The following is a 15,579-nucleotide window of genomic DNA, read 5'->3' on the forward strand; positions in this document are numbered from 1 at the left end:
CTTGGCTTTCCTATCACACCACCTGATATAGAGGTCCTGGATGACAGGGAGCTCATATGCGATCAAGGGGGTGCTGTTGCCATACCAAGCTGTGGTGCAGCCAGTCAAGATGTTCTCAACGGTGCAACTGTAGAACATTTTGAGAATTTGATGGCCCATGCCAAACCTTTTTAACTTCCTGAGGGGGAAGAGGTGCTGTCGCTCCTGTGCGCATGTAAGTGGACCAGTGACAGTGTATGTCAGAGAAAAAAACAGGCCATGAGGTCAAAGGAATGTCCGTAGAGCCCCGAGACAGGAATGTGTCGAGACACAGATCTGGGGAAGGGTACCAAAAACATTCTGCAGCATTGAAGGTCCCCAAGAACACAGTGGCCTCCATCATTCTTAAATGGAAGAAGTTTGGAACCACTAAGACTCTTCCTAGAGCTGGCCGCCCAGCCAAACTGACCAATCGGGGGAGACAGGCCATGGTCAGGGAGGTGACCAAGAACCCGATGGTCACTCTGACAGAGCTTCAGAGTTCCTCTGTGGAGATGGGAGAACCTTCCAGAAGGACAACCATCTCTGCAGCACTCCACCAATCAGGCCTTTATGGTAGAGTGGCCAGGCAGAAGCCACTCCTCGGTTAAGCAACATGGAGTTTGCCAAAAGGCACCTAAAGCCTCTCAGACCTTGAGAAACAAGATTCTCTGGTCTGATGAAACCAAGATTGAACTCTTTGGCCTGAATGCCAAGCATCACATCTGGAGGAAACCTGGCACAATCCCTACGGTGAAGCATGGTGGTGGCATCATTATGCTGTGGGAATGTTTTTCAGCGGTAGGGACTGGGAGACTAGTCGGGATCGAGGCAAAGATAAACAGAGAAAAGTACAGAGATCCTTGATGAAAACCTGCTCCACAGTGTTCAGGACCTCAGACTGGGGGCGAAGGTTCACCTTCCAACAGGACAACGACCCTAAGCACGCAGCCAAGACAACGCTGGAGTGGCTTCGGGACAAGTCTCTTAATGTCCTTGAGTGGCCCAGCCAGAGCCTGGACTTGAACCTGATCGAACATCTCTGGAGAGACCTGAAAATAGCTGTGCAGTAACGCTCCCCAGCCAACTTGACAAAGTTTGAGGGGATCTGCAGAGAAGAATGGGAGAAACCCCCTAAATACAGGTGTGCCAAGTTTGTCGCGTCATACCAAAGAAGACTCAATGCTGTAATCGCTGCCAAATGTGCTTCAACAAAGTGCTGAGTAAAGAGTCTGAATACTTTTAAAACATTTCTAAAACCTGTTTTTGTAACAGTATAAATTTAGACCGTCCCCTCGCCCATACCTGGGCACGAACCAGAGACCCTCTGCACACATCAACAACATTCACCCACGAAGCATCGTATCCATAACCATGGTAGCAATTGAAAGGGAACAGCTTGGAGATGATGGGAAAATTATTAGATCAAAGGTGAGGACGCAACAGTTCACCTGACACTCCGAATCCAAACATTACCCTGTTCATTTTCTGTGCATTTTACATTTACTGTACTTTTTGACGCATTTCTTGATAACAAAATCTAAAACTACTCTGGATACATTCTGTAACATGATAAGACTATTCCTGGAGAATATGGGGTAGGTGTAACATAAGACCCCAAAAAATGTCAAGGTCTGAGTGAGTAGGTTCGAGAGGACTAACTGTTCTTTCCAAGTGGCCACACACCTCTCCAAAGTGTGCACAGTTCCGAAGCATTTTCAATGCACTTCTTTGAGTCAAAGAAGAGTCTTCAACTATAAGGATTTTTTTGAGCTCTCCTAGCTGTGCTGTTGAGGAACTAGAGCAAGCACACTTGTAGTTGTTTTGTTTGGAACACAACCCTGCATTCCTGCCATCACACAATCACTGTTGTTGTTTACGCAATCCAAAAACGGTCCATTATAAATCGCAATCTGGATCAGGTGGGCATGATTTGAAAGCTTGTTCTATTGCCAATAAGACTAGCTAAGTTATAAGATAACATTACAATGTTAGGCTTTCACAAGACAATTCAGAGAAACAGATTGTAATCTTGGTGCGCACAGAAAATAGTAATGAGTGCATTCAGGTGTGTGTCATAGTGCATTCAGGTGTGTGTCATAGTGCATTCAGGTGTGTGTACTGCAGCAAATATTCTTCCCAATAAACAAATCGTCTCTTTCTGTTAAAAAAAACAAACAGGGTATGATGCCATGTCATCTGGTAACTAACTGTACATCAAACATAGTGATCAGAAACACTGACACTGTATATGACAGTACTGACACTGTATATGACATGAGTTTTATGATTTGGAAATGTGAAGTTCACATTTGGTCTCATGGATGTTTGTGTTGCTCGTATGACATCAAAGCTGTATTTATTGTATTCCTCAACATCTCGTCTTTCAGAATACATTGATTCATCTTCATTTACAGCATTTCCCTCACTCAGACAACAAAATATTTGCAAAGGTTGCCCAATTACTGGGAGTGATTGAGGAAACCTCTGTCACGCGTGGTGCTCAAGTTCAGAACAGCTGTCAGTCAATACCCATACAGCACTGTGAAGTTCAGAGCAGTAACTGCATTCCAATTTAGGTACTTATTAGTGCCCAAATCTGTCATTTTCAATCCATACACAGGTACGAGTGTAAAGGGCTACGAAGATTAGGACGTTTATTGAAGAAAAAATCCATTGCTATTTGCTTTCCTTCATTGAAATCTGAAGGGTTATCAGAAAGTAATTGTACATTTAACAAAGCCTGTCTTTCAATATAGCATGTGCTAATCCCCTAAATGCCAAATCTGTATGCTTAAATAGCTGTTGAGATGTCAATGATGAAGAGAGCACCCCATGTCACCTCTTTTTGTGGTCTGTATTTTAAGGGATCAAACGACCGTAAGACCTCATTAACTATATGGGGCTCATCTTTTACGACAAGAGCTCAAGGGGATTACCAAACAGATGCACTTTGTGTCTGTCAGTCAGAAGACAGTGATGGAAGTTGTTCATCCTGTAGTGTCTTCTCATTCTGCCCCTAGGCTGTTTCCAGCTGTGCTGCCCAACTGTGAGGAGCTTAATGACCTCTGAGTTCCTCTGTTTGTTCTCTCTCTCTCTCTCTCTCTCTCTCTCTCTCTCTCTCTCTCATTACACACCCAACAGCAGGACAATGGAACCCTTGTGGACACTTCATCTAATCTAAGTTAAATATATTACTGACTGTGACATTTTGTTTATGTGAGAGTATTGTCTCAAAAGTATGGGGTGGGTTGGTTCCGTTTTCAGTTAAAATGGTGTAATTTTCAAGACTGCAATTCTATAGCTGGCCACCAGATGTCAGAGGTCAAGCTTTTGAGTGACAATGGATGGAGAAGAACTTTGACAAGGCACAGAGGTAACATATGTTCATTAATACAGAAACAGATGCATCCATTTTCCTCCTTAGACTGTCATTATGACTTTTTTGCAAGTAACAATTTACATGATTAAGAAAATATAGATTACCCCCCTGTATATAGTCTCTCTATTGTTATTTTACTGTTGCTCTTGAATTACTTGTTACTTTTATTTCTTATCTGTAATCTTATCCATATATCCAACTGCATTGTTGGTTAGGGGCTCGTAAGTAAGCATTTCACTGTAAGGTATACCTGTTGTATTCGGTGAATGTGGCTAATACAATTGGATTGAATAACAGTTTATTATTTACATACATATGTTCAATGTGTGTGTACAGGTCAGATGTAACTTGGTGGTGGGCTCAAAGTAAACTTACAGGTAATTCATTCACTTGTATAATCGTTAGGTTCCAGGGTCATTCAAAATGCACAAAAACACTGCTCCCACCAATGTAAAGTGCAGTTTAGAGGGTTCGGAAAGTGAAAGTTAGACGTCCTCCAGTGATTTTGTTTTACTTTTCCTGTTCAAATATCCCAAGTATAAATACATACACTAAAGGGTTCAAAAAAGATGTTTTGAGCAAAATAGTGTATTTGAGACAACCGCAAACTTTAAGTTAACTTCAAGGATTTTGGAGTGGCAGGTTAAGGGCGGCAGGTAGCCTAGTAGTTAGAGCGTTGGGCCAGTAACCGAAAGGTTGCTAGATCGAATCCCCGAGCTGACAAGGTAAAAATCTGTCGTTCTGCCCCTGAACAAGGCAGTTTAACCCACTGTTCTTAACTGCCTAGTTAAATAAAGGTTAAATAAATCAAATAAAAGGAGATGGTCAGATGTGATGTCATCAGCCTCCTCCTTGTTTGAGGAACAATAGAGAACAAAAGAGGAAAGTACCACCTGCCCCTCCCCCTGCTTGTTCATGTCATACCTGGACCACCTATTGAGATGTGCCTTTTGTTAAGTAAATCATGTGTTAAATGAGGTGAAAAGGAAACTAGTGGACATTAAGGCCAGACAGAGACAGCACACAGGCGCTATGTTAAACATGTCTTTATCTAGAAGCCACCACCATCTCAATTAGTTTACGTGACAGACAGGTCTATAAATGATCATCAACTCCAATTCTCACTCTTACACTTGTATAAACATACAAGTATTTCCTTTACTTACTTACTTGCTAACGGCTGCTGAAACCTCATACTTTTGTTTCAGACAGGATGTGAGGGAAATATTACATACTTTTTCTTGTCATTCATACTGGTTTCTTCTCAAGCTTGTGCAGGGACTGTTAAGACAGGCAGCCCAGTTAACCAACAAACAAAAAAAGCTTTTTACACAGCCATTCTCATTCACTGTTCACAGAGCTCTTGAATAAACAAAGCTAGCTACTTAGTTAACACTTCCCACAATCTCAATGCTGAATTGTATCTTAAAGGCCCCGTGCAGTCAAAATTCAGTTTTCTGTGTTTTGCATCATATTGTACAACAGCTGATGAAACTAACAAGATTTGATCAGTATTATTTCCTGGTTGAAAATACATTCTAAATAGGACTTTCTAAACAGCAGGTTTTGCATGGTGGAGTTTCGTCTTGCCTGGTGACATCACCAGGTGGTAAATTAGTTCATAGATTAATAATAAAGAGTTCCAAACCTCTCTAACAATAACAACTAGTTTTCCCTTTTCTCCTCCCCACTCGGACCACAAATCTTGCTTGTTAAAACGTTTAACGCTTAAAAAGCTTAAAAGCAACAAAAAACCATTTTGATAATTTTAATAGAAAACCATCACAGTAAGGTACATTATTGTTACCCATAAATTATTTGATATAAAAACGGCTGCATTGGGCATTTAAGACCCGTTACCAGAGCCAACACAGGTTTGGTGTTGTTGACTCACTTACAAGTTGTAGCTGGCTCAGCTGTACAACCCAAGCTCAGCAGGGTAGGACATATGAGCATTTTACATCTTACGCTTATACGTTTTTGGCTCGTACGTTGCACTAAAAGAGGAGAGTGATTTTACTCAGAAAAGGACTTGCTACAACACAGTTTCCCAAAAAACAATAATCCAGATTACTTTAATCCATAAAATGATCAAAAGGGGTTACCATGATCAAATGTAGAGAACATGAGAAACATTTTAAAAAAATCTAAAGATCGTTCTTCCCTTTTTGGTGCTTTTTCTGTTCACAGCAAAATAGTCTTTGTTTTTCAGCAGCACATTTGTCATGGAGTGTCTTTCTACCTGGCCTGTCTCCTCTTACAGTTAACTTTGGCATTAGAACCTGCCACCTCAGACACATATTGTCATGGTATTGGTCATCTACAGGACGGTTTCCCTTTTCACTGAAGAATGGCAATCCAAGTCTTCCCAGTTCATCAATCTTATTTAAGCTCCAGTTTAAAATCACAACTGACAAGAGGTGTTTAGACATTCAAGTTTGTCAGTATGGAGTAACCCGCAATGTAGAATTTCACCATCTTTGGTCACTATCTTCCAGCATACTGTCACTGCAGGATGTTCCTACAGTACAGTCAACCCATTGGCTGCTGGATCTGATTCAACCTATTGAGAATGTGTGCATTTCCACTGTCTGTTATCTTCTGACCAGTTTGGCACATCAAGGTGGATAAAAAGCATCAATACTCCAGTTGTCCTTGTCATCGTGTGTCAGTAGCGAGTCTGAGGATTCAGACTGGTAGGGTGGCACTGTTGGCATCCTGAGTGGATGGGCACTGAGTGGTTACCTCTGACTGAGTGGTAAAGTCTGTGCCAGGGTGCGGAGGGTAAATGTTCTGGGGATGAGGGGCGTCTATTACAGACCCCAGAATGTCAGAGGGCACTTCAATGGAGTGGCGGATGCTCTCCTCATACGTTGGAGGCGGCTGTGGGAGAGAAAGAGTAAGCTTTGGTTAACACTGCTTTAGAACCTAGGGTAGGTGGGTACGTGTCAAATGGGTGAGTGGATGGCTTGATTTGTGTGTGTCGCGGCTCATCATATCAAGCTATACTTTGTGGCAAAGTGAGCCACTTAGAATGAGTCACCCTCCTAAAATAAAGGTTAAATAAATAAATAAATGTTAACACTCATAATTGAGGCTATAAAACGTACTGAAAATGTTAAACGCTATATATTCCACACACACAACAAAATAACCCATGACCTTCTAAAAATACATCCCATCTAAGATTACATACTCCATTTCCCAGGTGTAGGTGTTTCCTAGCGTGTATTGGCTGATACATGATCTCTAACATCAAACCTAATGGCATCATGTTAGCGTTTACATGACAGATTAGGTTGGCAGCACCCGGGCTGCCTTTAGCATCACTCCTCCAGTACAGAGCCTATCTCCGTCATCAGCCAGCTCCTCACTCCCTGACTAACCCCTTATCTTTTAATTGCTTGGGGCCCCCGCGGGCGGCAAGGACAGCCCTGCGCGCCTATAAAAACACCACACACGTAAAACGCAACAAAGTTTCACTCCAGCCCCTACGGGCCACAGCACAGACAGAGCAATTATGGGCCATCAGAACCCCTCTAAAGTCTGACAGGGGCCACTTTGAGCTACCGGTGACAGGATGGGGGACTGATGGGAGGGCACTTATTCACTGGGACGTTTACTAAAGAAAAAGAGGAGCAAAAAAAGACGAGTAAAGGAGGAAAAAAGCACAAAGCTGCATTCTCTGCCACTGTTTACACTGAGGACACAAGCTTTAATTATGTTTGAATTGCCTTTTTCTCATTACCTTGTTTGCTCGAGCATTACGCAAGTCAAAGCCCCGGCGAAAGATCAACACAGTAAAACCTGGGAATGTGCAGTCTGTGCATCACTACAGCAGAAGATGAGATGATAGGGCTGATAGGGCTCCTATTTACGGCGTTCTGAATAGTGTTTCTTAGAACAAGCTCCAGTTATCCTGTGACAGCACATTCATAATGAACAAAACCTCTCATTTATTCTCTTTTATAGGTCACTGCATTTAGGAGTAAATAGATTATATATGTGAGGCTCTTTAATAATGAACTAAAGACGAACTTTGGTAACGTTCAATAACCTACACTTTCAGGCGGCTGAGGCAGCGTTCAATACTTATGAGGACACATGCCACTTATCTCAATGGTACCCGTCCACCCCCCGGTATCTTACCTCAGTCAGCATGGCGCCGTTGAGGCCGAAACGGTCAGCGATCATCATGTGTATCTGTCTCTGGCGGTCCTTCTTCCTGACACTCTCGTAGGAGGGCAGCCTGGGGAGGGGCGCCTCCAGGGAGGGCAGGCGGTAGCTGGAGGGCAGGCCGATAAGGAACAGCTGCCCTGACTGATGGAGAGAAGAAGCAGACAGCCGGGGAACACAATGGTACAGTTAGAGAGATGTCACAAACACTTTGATGGAAGATACTGCTGGTGTCTGTTTGGTCATGGAGAATCCTTGTCAGTGCATCACTGCTGACTATGCGCATCAGAGCAATAAACCTATCCACACACAGCAGAAGCGGGGACTCCTGTTCCTGGAGATTTTTTACAAGAAAAACATTGTACCCAAAAACAAATAAAATAAATATTATTTAACACTATAAAACATGACAAATGTATATATAATATGATTTGATTAAATCTTGTAATTGGTCTGAGCCGGTATTGCTTATTTTATAAAGCAATGTACATGTGTGTCGCTATACCCCCTTGAGGGGCCCCCTGGCCTGAGACTGGCGCTGCGCTGCTGGTTAGCTGCTGGTGATTCTGGATATATGAAATTGCGTTGGCAATAGCCTTGTTGGTTAATTTAGTAGAAAATACACTTTTATATTCCTGTGCCCTTATCACAGTCAAGACACCTCTATTTTATAAGTAAAATATTATGGAATATATAACAAAATATATAGAAAATAATATTTTTGAAAAGCAAAGAATTGCAAGTGCGAAGTGAGATGCACATCTCATGACTGGAATGGTTACTATTTAAAAAGAGTGACAATTTGAGCAGGGTCTCATGAGCTCAATTTTAAGTTGAAAGATAATTTATTCAGGGATATAAACCGTATAATTTCTTATTTTCGACAATATATATAGATGTTAGTTCAGATTAGGTTCTGCCTGTTCGTTGGACTTTTCAAAATGTATTTACAATTTTACATTGCATGATTACGCATGAATGATCTTTTACCCCATCACACGACACATCTGTTTGGTGAGTAGGTTTACTATAATGTTCTCCCCTTATTTTTAAATGGCATATGAACGCAAAAGTAGTCTATTCTATATTACATAATTAGGTTGAACTATAGCACAGTAGTAGACACATGGGATTCAGTTCCTTGTGCTTGACTACAGAGAGCAATAGCCTATCAAATTGATGTGGATGTGTTTGCTGCTTATGGTGTAGACTGCAGTCTACCTGATCTTGCATGATTGATGTTATTTAGTTTACTGTCTGACTTATCTAAAGAGCAAGGTGTAGCCTAGGCCTAATTCTTTCTCCATGGTTCTGACTTGTCTGCTCGTTGCACATTGCCTTGTATCAATCTGTGCGCATAATAATCCCGGTGCAGGTATAAACTACTTAATGATGATTGACGACCATTCAAATATTAATGCATTGATGATTACAGCGACTTTGGATAGCCCCCCTCCCCCCCACCACACACACACACACACACAGGTATCACTGGGTCTGACAACGTATTGACTGAAAATGTATTGACCCATCCAGTGCTGGGCCTTTTTACCTGTGAGTGTGTATTGTCGTGAGTCTGTTCCAGACAGGGGTTTCCCACCAGTGTCTGTCTGCTGCTGTAGTACTGAGGAGGGGCATCCTGCAGGAGGACAGAGGGAACCGTGATTAATGTGAGTTAGACTATAGTATGATGAACCCTCCATTAGCACATTAACTACAGAGATGACTGAACAACTTCTAACAACCCTACATTTAAATTTGAGATCTCAACGAGAATCTAATTAAAATAGAGACTGAATGTCTACAATCTGCTCAACGTTAACCTTGTACAACATTCCGAAAGTCTTGCGAGCTTACTTTTCTGTTTTGATAACGCAGTGGTAATCAGCCTGGTAATTACAAGGCTAGCCCAACGTCCCAATTAGGAAGGCATTCCCTAATTTCAGCCTCATTGACCAATTGTCATGCCTTGTTTCATTCGTTTTGGACCTGACTGTTTTAGCAATACCATAAATGATCTAGCCTATAAGATGACCACCCTATGATTTCCGTTCCTCCTCCCAGTCCCACCCATTTCAAACAAGATTAGGCAGGCTCACACTGTATGAGGTGCTGGAATTCTTCAAAAGCCCTGCCGGAAAACTAGGTGATTACCCTGGGCTTAAATGAGTCTCTTTGTATTGGGGGACAATACAGTGTCCTACTGTGTCACCAGGGTCCCTAGCAAGAAACCACACAGTGTGACCTTTTCAGCATCTCTCTCTTTCCTTGTAACTGTAGCAGGTTCCTCTCAACAAGCATGCTCAAATACACATTATGGCCCCCATAGTTACTTTGGACAACATTACACAGCATTACAACAAAGGATTTTTTTGCCTGACAGAGTTCAATCCAGCATCACAACCGGCCGTGCTTGGGAGTCCCAATTGGCCCAGCGTCGTCCGGGTTAGGGTTTGGTCGTCACAGTAAATAATAATTTGTTCTTAACTGACTTGCCTAGTTAAATAAAGGTTAAATTAAATAAATTAAAATGAGGATGCGTGATGAATAGGAGAACGGTTGTAGCAATTTACATAGGAAAATTTCTCCACTGCGAATCACGCATAGGGAAGTAGGCTTGTTCATATTGACAAAATGGTCACCTTCAAAACATCAGGGCCAGTTTTGATGTCTGCCCGAACGGGGACATCACTCACGCTCCCAGTGATGCAGTTTGACCTTTGTCACCACCCCTCCAGCATGTGACAGAGAGAGACGCCACAGAAAAATTGATGTCAGAGGTCACTTTCCCTCGCTAGTTTTCACTTTCAAGGGGCGAAAAAAAGTCTTCAGGATAAAAAAGGGAGATGTCCTTTTGTTTACTGCCTCTGATTCACCCAGTGTGAAAAAGCACAACCGTGTAAAATCAGAGCTGAAGTGGGGGGAGGACCCCATCGGCAGTGTGCCTTTTTCAGTGCCGCGACCTGAAGGAGAGCCATTGTTCCCAACACCCACAGGAGGGTCTGGCCATTATTCAAACTGAAGCAGGGAAAGGTATGTGGCAACAACACATATAGAGGAAAGTAAACATTCCATAGAAAACAATAATAGAGGCTTTTTTCCATGTGAGCCTCCCTCGAAATCTGGCTTGCCTTCAGGTTGGTGTCCTTGTAATGATCTTGTAACAAAACCACCCTCTTCTGCAACATGCCTCAGTTAACCAGTCACTATGACTATATGGGTGACTGGATAGGATTTCAGGGAATGTGTGAACAACATAACAGGGACACCAAAAACAACAAACTGATTTCAACAAATCGGTTTCTATATAAAAAACAACTTAAATCGTCAGGAAACTTGATTTTTTACTTTGCTCACACCACCAGCTAGCTGTGTATTCTTTCACCCAGTACAGATCCCAGAGGTCATCTCCATACCCACCAAGATCTTTCCATATTTACACCCTGTCACCCACTGTTTACTATATAGACTAGACTCCACTCCCCACACTGACAATATGTTAGGAAATAGTGACGAGCAATGTTGTCTGATGTGTCATGTGTGGGTTACTCTAGCTGACAGCAGGTCAAAATGGCTGACATGTACAAGAGGACAAGCCTGTCTATTCCTGACAAGAGACAGCAAAACTTTTCTCTAATCTGTTCAGGCCAGAGCCAAACATAGCAGAGACAAAGGAGATGTTGATGTTTCCTGTCTCTCTGAGAAAGGGAACGAGTTGGAAGGTATGAGTAGTGTCCCTGTTCTCCAGAGATAACATACTAACCCTACCCCAGGGATGCAAGTCAGGAAGAGGAAACATGAAGGATGGGCAGAAACTGAAAACTGACCTCTATGGAGAGTTTATACTTCCTGTTCCCTATTTCCTGTATCAGGTTAGGGACTTGAATATTGGTCATAGTTTGAAGTTGCTAAATAGTATTGATATGTATGAACCTCCATACTTTAGGCATCCATCATGGTACCATTCATATAAGATACTGCCTTCATATAAGACACTGTCTACTAAGTTCTATTCTCTGGGAGGGAGAGGAAAGGAGGTCAACAATGATACTGAAGACTCCTCCTCTGTGCCAGTGTTTGTGTTCCTCACTCAGGGGAACACGGAATATTGTATCCAGTTTCTGGGTGAGATTTGCCAGTAGGCTGTGCAGGATATTCTTGTTTGCAGTCAAGATCAGATTTTCCTCCGCCCTGTGTTAGCCATTCATATGTTTTCATACAACATGTTTTGAGTAAAATGTTTAGCTAAACAATCTGTTGTAATATTCTCATTGTAGTGGTGTTGACACATCACAAGATTGGCGCAAGTATCAATAGCATTTGTCAATGCTGCCTCGCCACACACTGTGACTCATGATTCCTTTGGTACTCAAGGATAGTTATGGAAGCTGGAGCTCATAGCCAGAGCACTGTTAATTCCATGAAATGCAAATGCATGGTTTTACAGTGATCATATCAAGTTTATTCTGGGCCTGTTCCCATAGCCATGCAAATTAAACGTGACACCTCTTAATGGCGCTACATTTACTTTGCATGGTACATTTGGCCTCAGTCACATCTAATCTGTATCTGTGCCTAACTTTAATTTATGGTTTGTTTACAAGGGACAATTTCTCATTAATTGTATCTTTCAATAAAATATAGTGAGTGAGCTCAAGGTCCTTACCATGTCTCCATGGGTGTCCTTGCAGCAGTGAGGTTCTTTCCGGTATATGGACAGCAGCACCACGATCACCACAAAGAACACCAGACCTGAAACTAGTGAAGGAGAGGAGAAGAGAAAACTCATCACCCGCTGTTAACAATGCATCAAAATGATAATGGACATGCACTTGTACAAAAGGTACATTACGTAATGCCCCAGTCTAATTAATGTAAAGTAATATTTACTATAGTGTTCAGAACACTGTAATATGCTGTTGCTAGGGGACAAAGTTTTTCCTGCTCAGGTCACAGGTAATTAAGTTGAAACGCTGTGTGGACATACTGTGTAGACTATTTAATGGAACGCTGTTCACAATATGTTTCTCAATCTGTGGACAGGGATAATTGGCTATTGAAATGTTAGTCGCAGTCGATTTTCCACACTTCAAATTAATTTACTATCAAATATAAATGTGAAGTCAACCATGTAATTCATCTTCGGATACAAAACAAGTCCAAGAGGAACACTAGTAGCTTCAAGATAATACAGATAGGTTCTAAAAATAGGTACGCTTCATATCTAACGTGGTAGGCAAATAGGCTGCTATCTACAGTGACAGCAGCTGGCGAACAGTGTATTCAACATATTCCTTATCACACCACCACAGCAGTGATTTGATGAAGTAAAAGGATCCATCACTGGTGTGAACAACCTGCTGAGGCAACAGACTCCCCATCCAGATCTATAGCATAGGTCAGTGGTCCACATAACTGCAACAGTGTAGCCTTTCTACAACTTTACAATAGTTGTGTTTTGTCCAAAGAAAACGAATGAACACTTACAACTGTTATTAATGTAACAGGCAAAAGTGACATGCCAATACGCCTGTTTATCATAACAGATGGGTTAATTACAAAAATATGCCTAAAATTATATCTGATTCTGATCTATGCTCAAATGCCACCATCAATTGGACATTTTGAGAGATTCAAATCTTACTTACATGCTGCCACAATGACCGTGAGTTGATCCGATGTTAACTGAGAGGGGGTGGTTGGAGTTGCAGCGGTGGACATCTCTGGCGAATAGACTGTCTATACCCAATTGGATCATGAAGTCAGAGGGTAAAATGGGACTGTTTTCATCAAAGGGACCGAGATCATAGATTCTGATTATTTTCCTTATCCCTTGTACTATTCCAATGCAAGAGATACGAGCTCCAAACAAGAGTCGGATCAGGAAAACTCACGTCGGTAAACTTGCCACAGTATTTGAGTCCTAGGGCGCACTGTCGCGCTCTCAAATTCCGTGACGTCGCCGGGCACCGGACAACAAACAGTCCTTGTACGATGTTGATAGACACGCGCGCGCAGTCGCCAAGGAGGCAACTTGGCTGAAACTGGTTAATTAAGTAGCCACTGAACTCATAGCAGCACACCGAAGCCTTTTTTCATAATGTTGAGACAATGTAATAAAGGTTTTTCTGTTGCATTTTCTTGACAGATCATAGGCTAAATCCAACTTTATTCGATCAATCGTTCAGAAATGCACTAGCTTGTATTCTTCATGACAGACTAGATAGGTTTAACCATCAACCAGACTATAACACGCTAAAGCAAATAGTTTATGTATTTGATTAAATGTAACTTATTGATTGCGTTCACACAACATCACGCTTTACAATATCTTAAAGTTTACAAAGTAAGAAGCCTAAATAGTTCTCTTGGTTGGGAATCCCAATATTAGGGTCCAAATCAGCCAGGAGGACATCACATTCCAGCGTTGTAGTCACAGTTTACCTTGGAGATGCCTGTGATGGGATAGGGTGCAATGAGAGCGAACAGCCTGTTGGGGGAGTCCAAAACGCATCTCTGCTGCATGTACAGTTCCTTCGGAAAGTATTCAGACCCCTTTGACTTTTTCCACAGCCTTATTCTAAAATGTATTAAATAGTTTCCCCCCTCATCAATCTACACATAATACCCCAAAATGACAAAGCAAAAACAGGTTATTAGAAATGTTAGCTAATTTATTTAAAAAAATTAAAAACGAAATATCACATTTACATAAGTTGTCACGCCTGCTCACACTCCTCCTCTCTGGCATTTTGTTTTAAAAAATTGTAATATTTAAAAAAATATATACTTTGACCCCTTTTTCGTGGTATCCAATTGGAAGTTACAGTCTTGTCTCATTGTGGCAACTCCCATACAGACTTGGGAGAGGCGAAGGTCAAGAAACATGACCCAACCAAGTCACACTGCTTCTTGACACAATGCCCGCTTAACCCGGAAGCCAGCCACACCAATGTGTAGGAACAAACACTGTAGACTTGGCGACCGTGTCAGCGTGCATGCGCATGGCCTTCCACGCTAGAGCGCGATGGGACAGGGACATCCCTGCCGTCCAAGCCCTCCCCTAACCCGGACACTGCTACAGAGCCTGGACTCGAACCAGGATCTCTAGTGCCACAGCTAGCACCTGTGATGCAGTGCCTTAGACCACTGTGCCACTCGGGAGGCCCAGGCTCCCCATCATTACCACACCTGTCACCATCATTATGCACATCAGCGCTCATTGGACTCCATTGCCTTGTTGATTGATCCTCCTATCTGTTTGTTCCTCGGTCAGATCCCCATGTCAGCATTGATGTCTTTATTTTCCCCTGTCCAGACGCTGTTTCTGTTCTGTTTCATGTCTGTTGTTTATTAAATGTTCACCCCCTGTACCTGCTGACACCAATATGTGAAGTATCAGGGAGTTCCGGGTGCCATCGCAGATGAAACGGGTGCCTCAGCTGGCTTGTCGGGCTTCCACGCCTTAGCTAGCTCGAGAGGTTTTCTTGCCTTGGTTGGCTCGGCAGACGTCATGCCTCAGCCGGCTCATCGGGCTCTCACGCCTCAGCCGGCTCGTCGGGCTCCCACGCCTAAGCCGGCACCTCAGGCTCACCCAGGTGGCACCCCTGGGGGGGTACTGTCACTCCTGCTCCCGCTCCTCCTCTCTGGAGCTAGAGGGCGCCAGGCTGTCCATCATTACGCACACCTGTCACCATCACGCGCATCAGCGCTCATTGGACTCACCTGGACTCCATTACCTTGTTGATTGCCCCTCCCATATCTGTTTGTTCCTCGGTCAGATCCCCGTGTCAGCATTGATGTTGTTATTTTTCCCCTGTCCAGACGCGGTTCCTGTTCTGTTTCATGTCTGTTGTTTATTCGTCTCCAGCGTCAATCCTCACATAAGTATTCAGACCCTTTACTCAGTACTTTGTTGAAGCACCTTTGGCAGCGATTACAGCCTCGAGTCTTCTTGGGTATGACGCTATGAGCTTGGCACACCTGTATTTGGGGAATTTCTC

General features: G+C 42.7%; 1 protein-coding gene across 1 annotated transcript; it reads right to left on the bottom strand.

Annotated features, from left to right (window-relative positions):
- Positions 1–4,430: 4,430 nt before the first annotated feature.
- LOC118938311 (uncharacterized) lies at positions 4,431–13,586 on the bottom strand. The gene is made up of 5 exons (XM_036941284.2): positions 13,225–13,586; positions 12,243–12,334; positions 9,129–9,215; positions 7,550–7,720; positions 4,431–6,283 (listed from the first exon to the last, which is right to left on the bottom strand). The coding sequence occupies exons 1-5, from the start codon at positions 13,295–13,297 to the stop codon at positions 6,089–6,091; spliced, it is 618 nt and encodes a 205-aa protein (XP_036797179.2). The 5' UTR covers positions 13,298–13,586; the 3' UTR covers positions 4,431–6,088.
- Between the last annotated feature and the right edge of the window lie 1,993 nt (positions 13,587–15,579).

Source organism: Oncorhynchus mykiss, chromosome 13 (genome assembly GCF_057628025.1).
Source record: "Oncorhynchus mykiss isolate SJ-2025 chromosome 13, ASM5762802v1, whole genome shotgun sequence".
In the NCBI taxonomy this organism is placed as follows: Eukaryota; Metazoa; Chordata; class Actinopteri; order Salmoniformes; family Salmonidae; genus Oncorhynchus; species Oncorhynchus mykiss.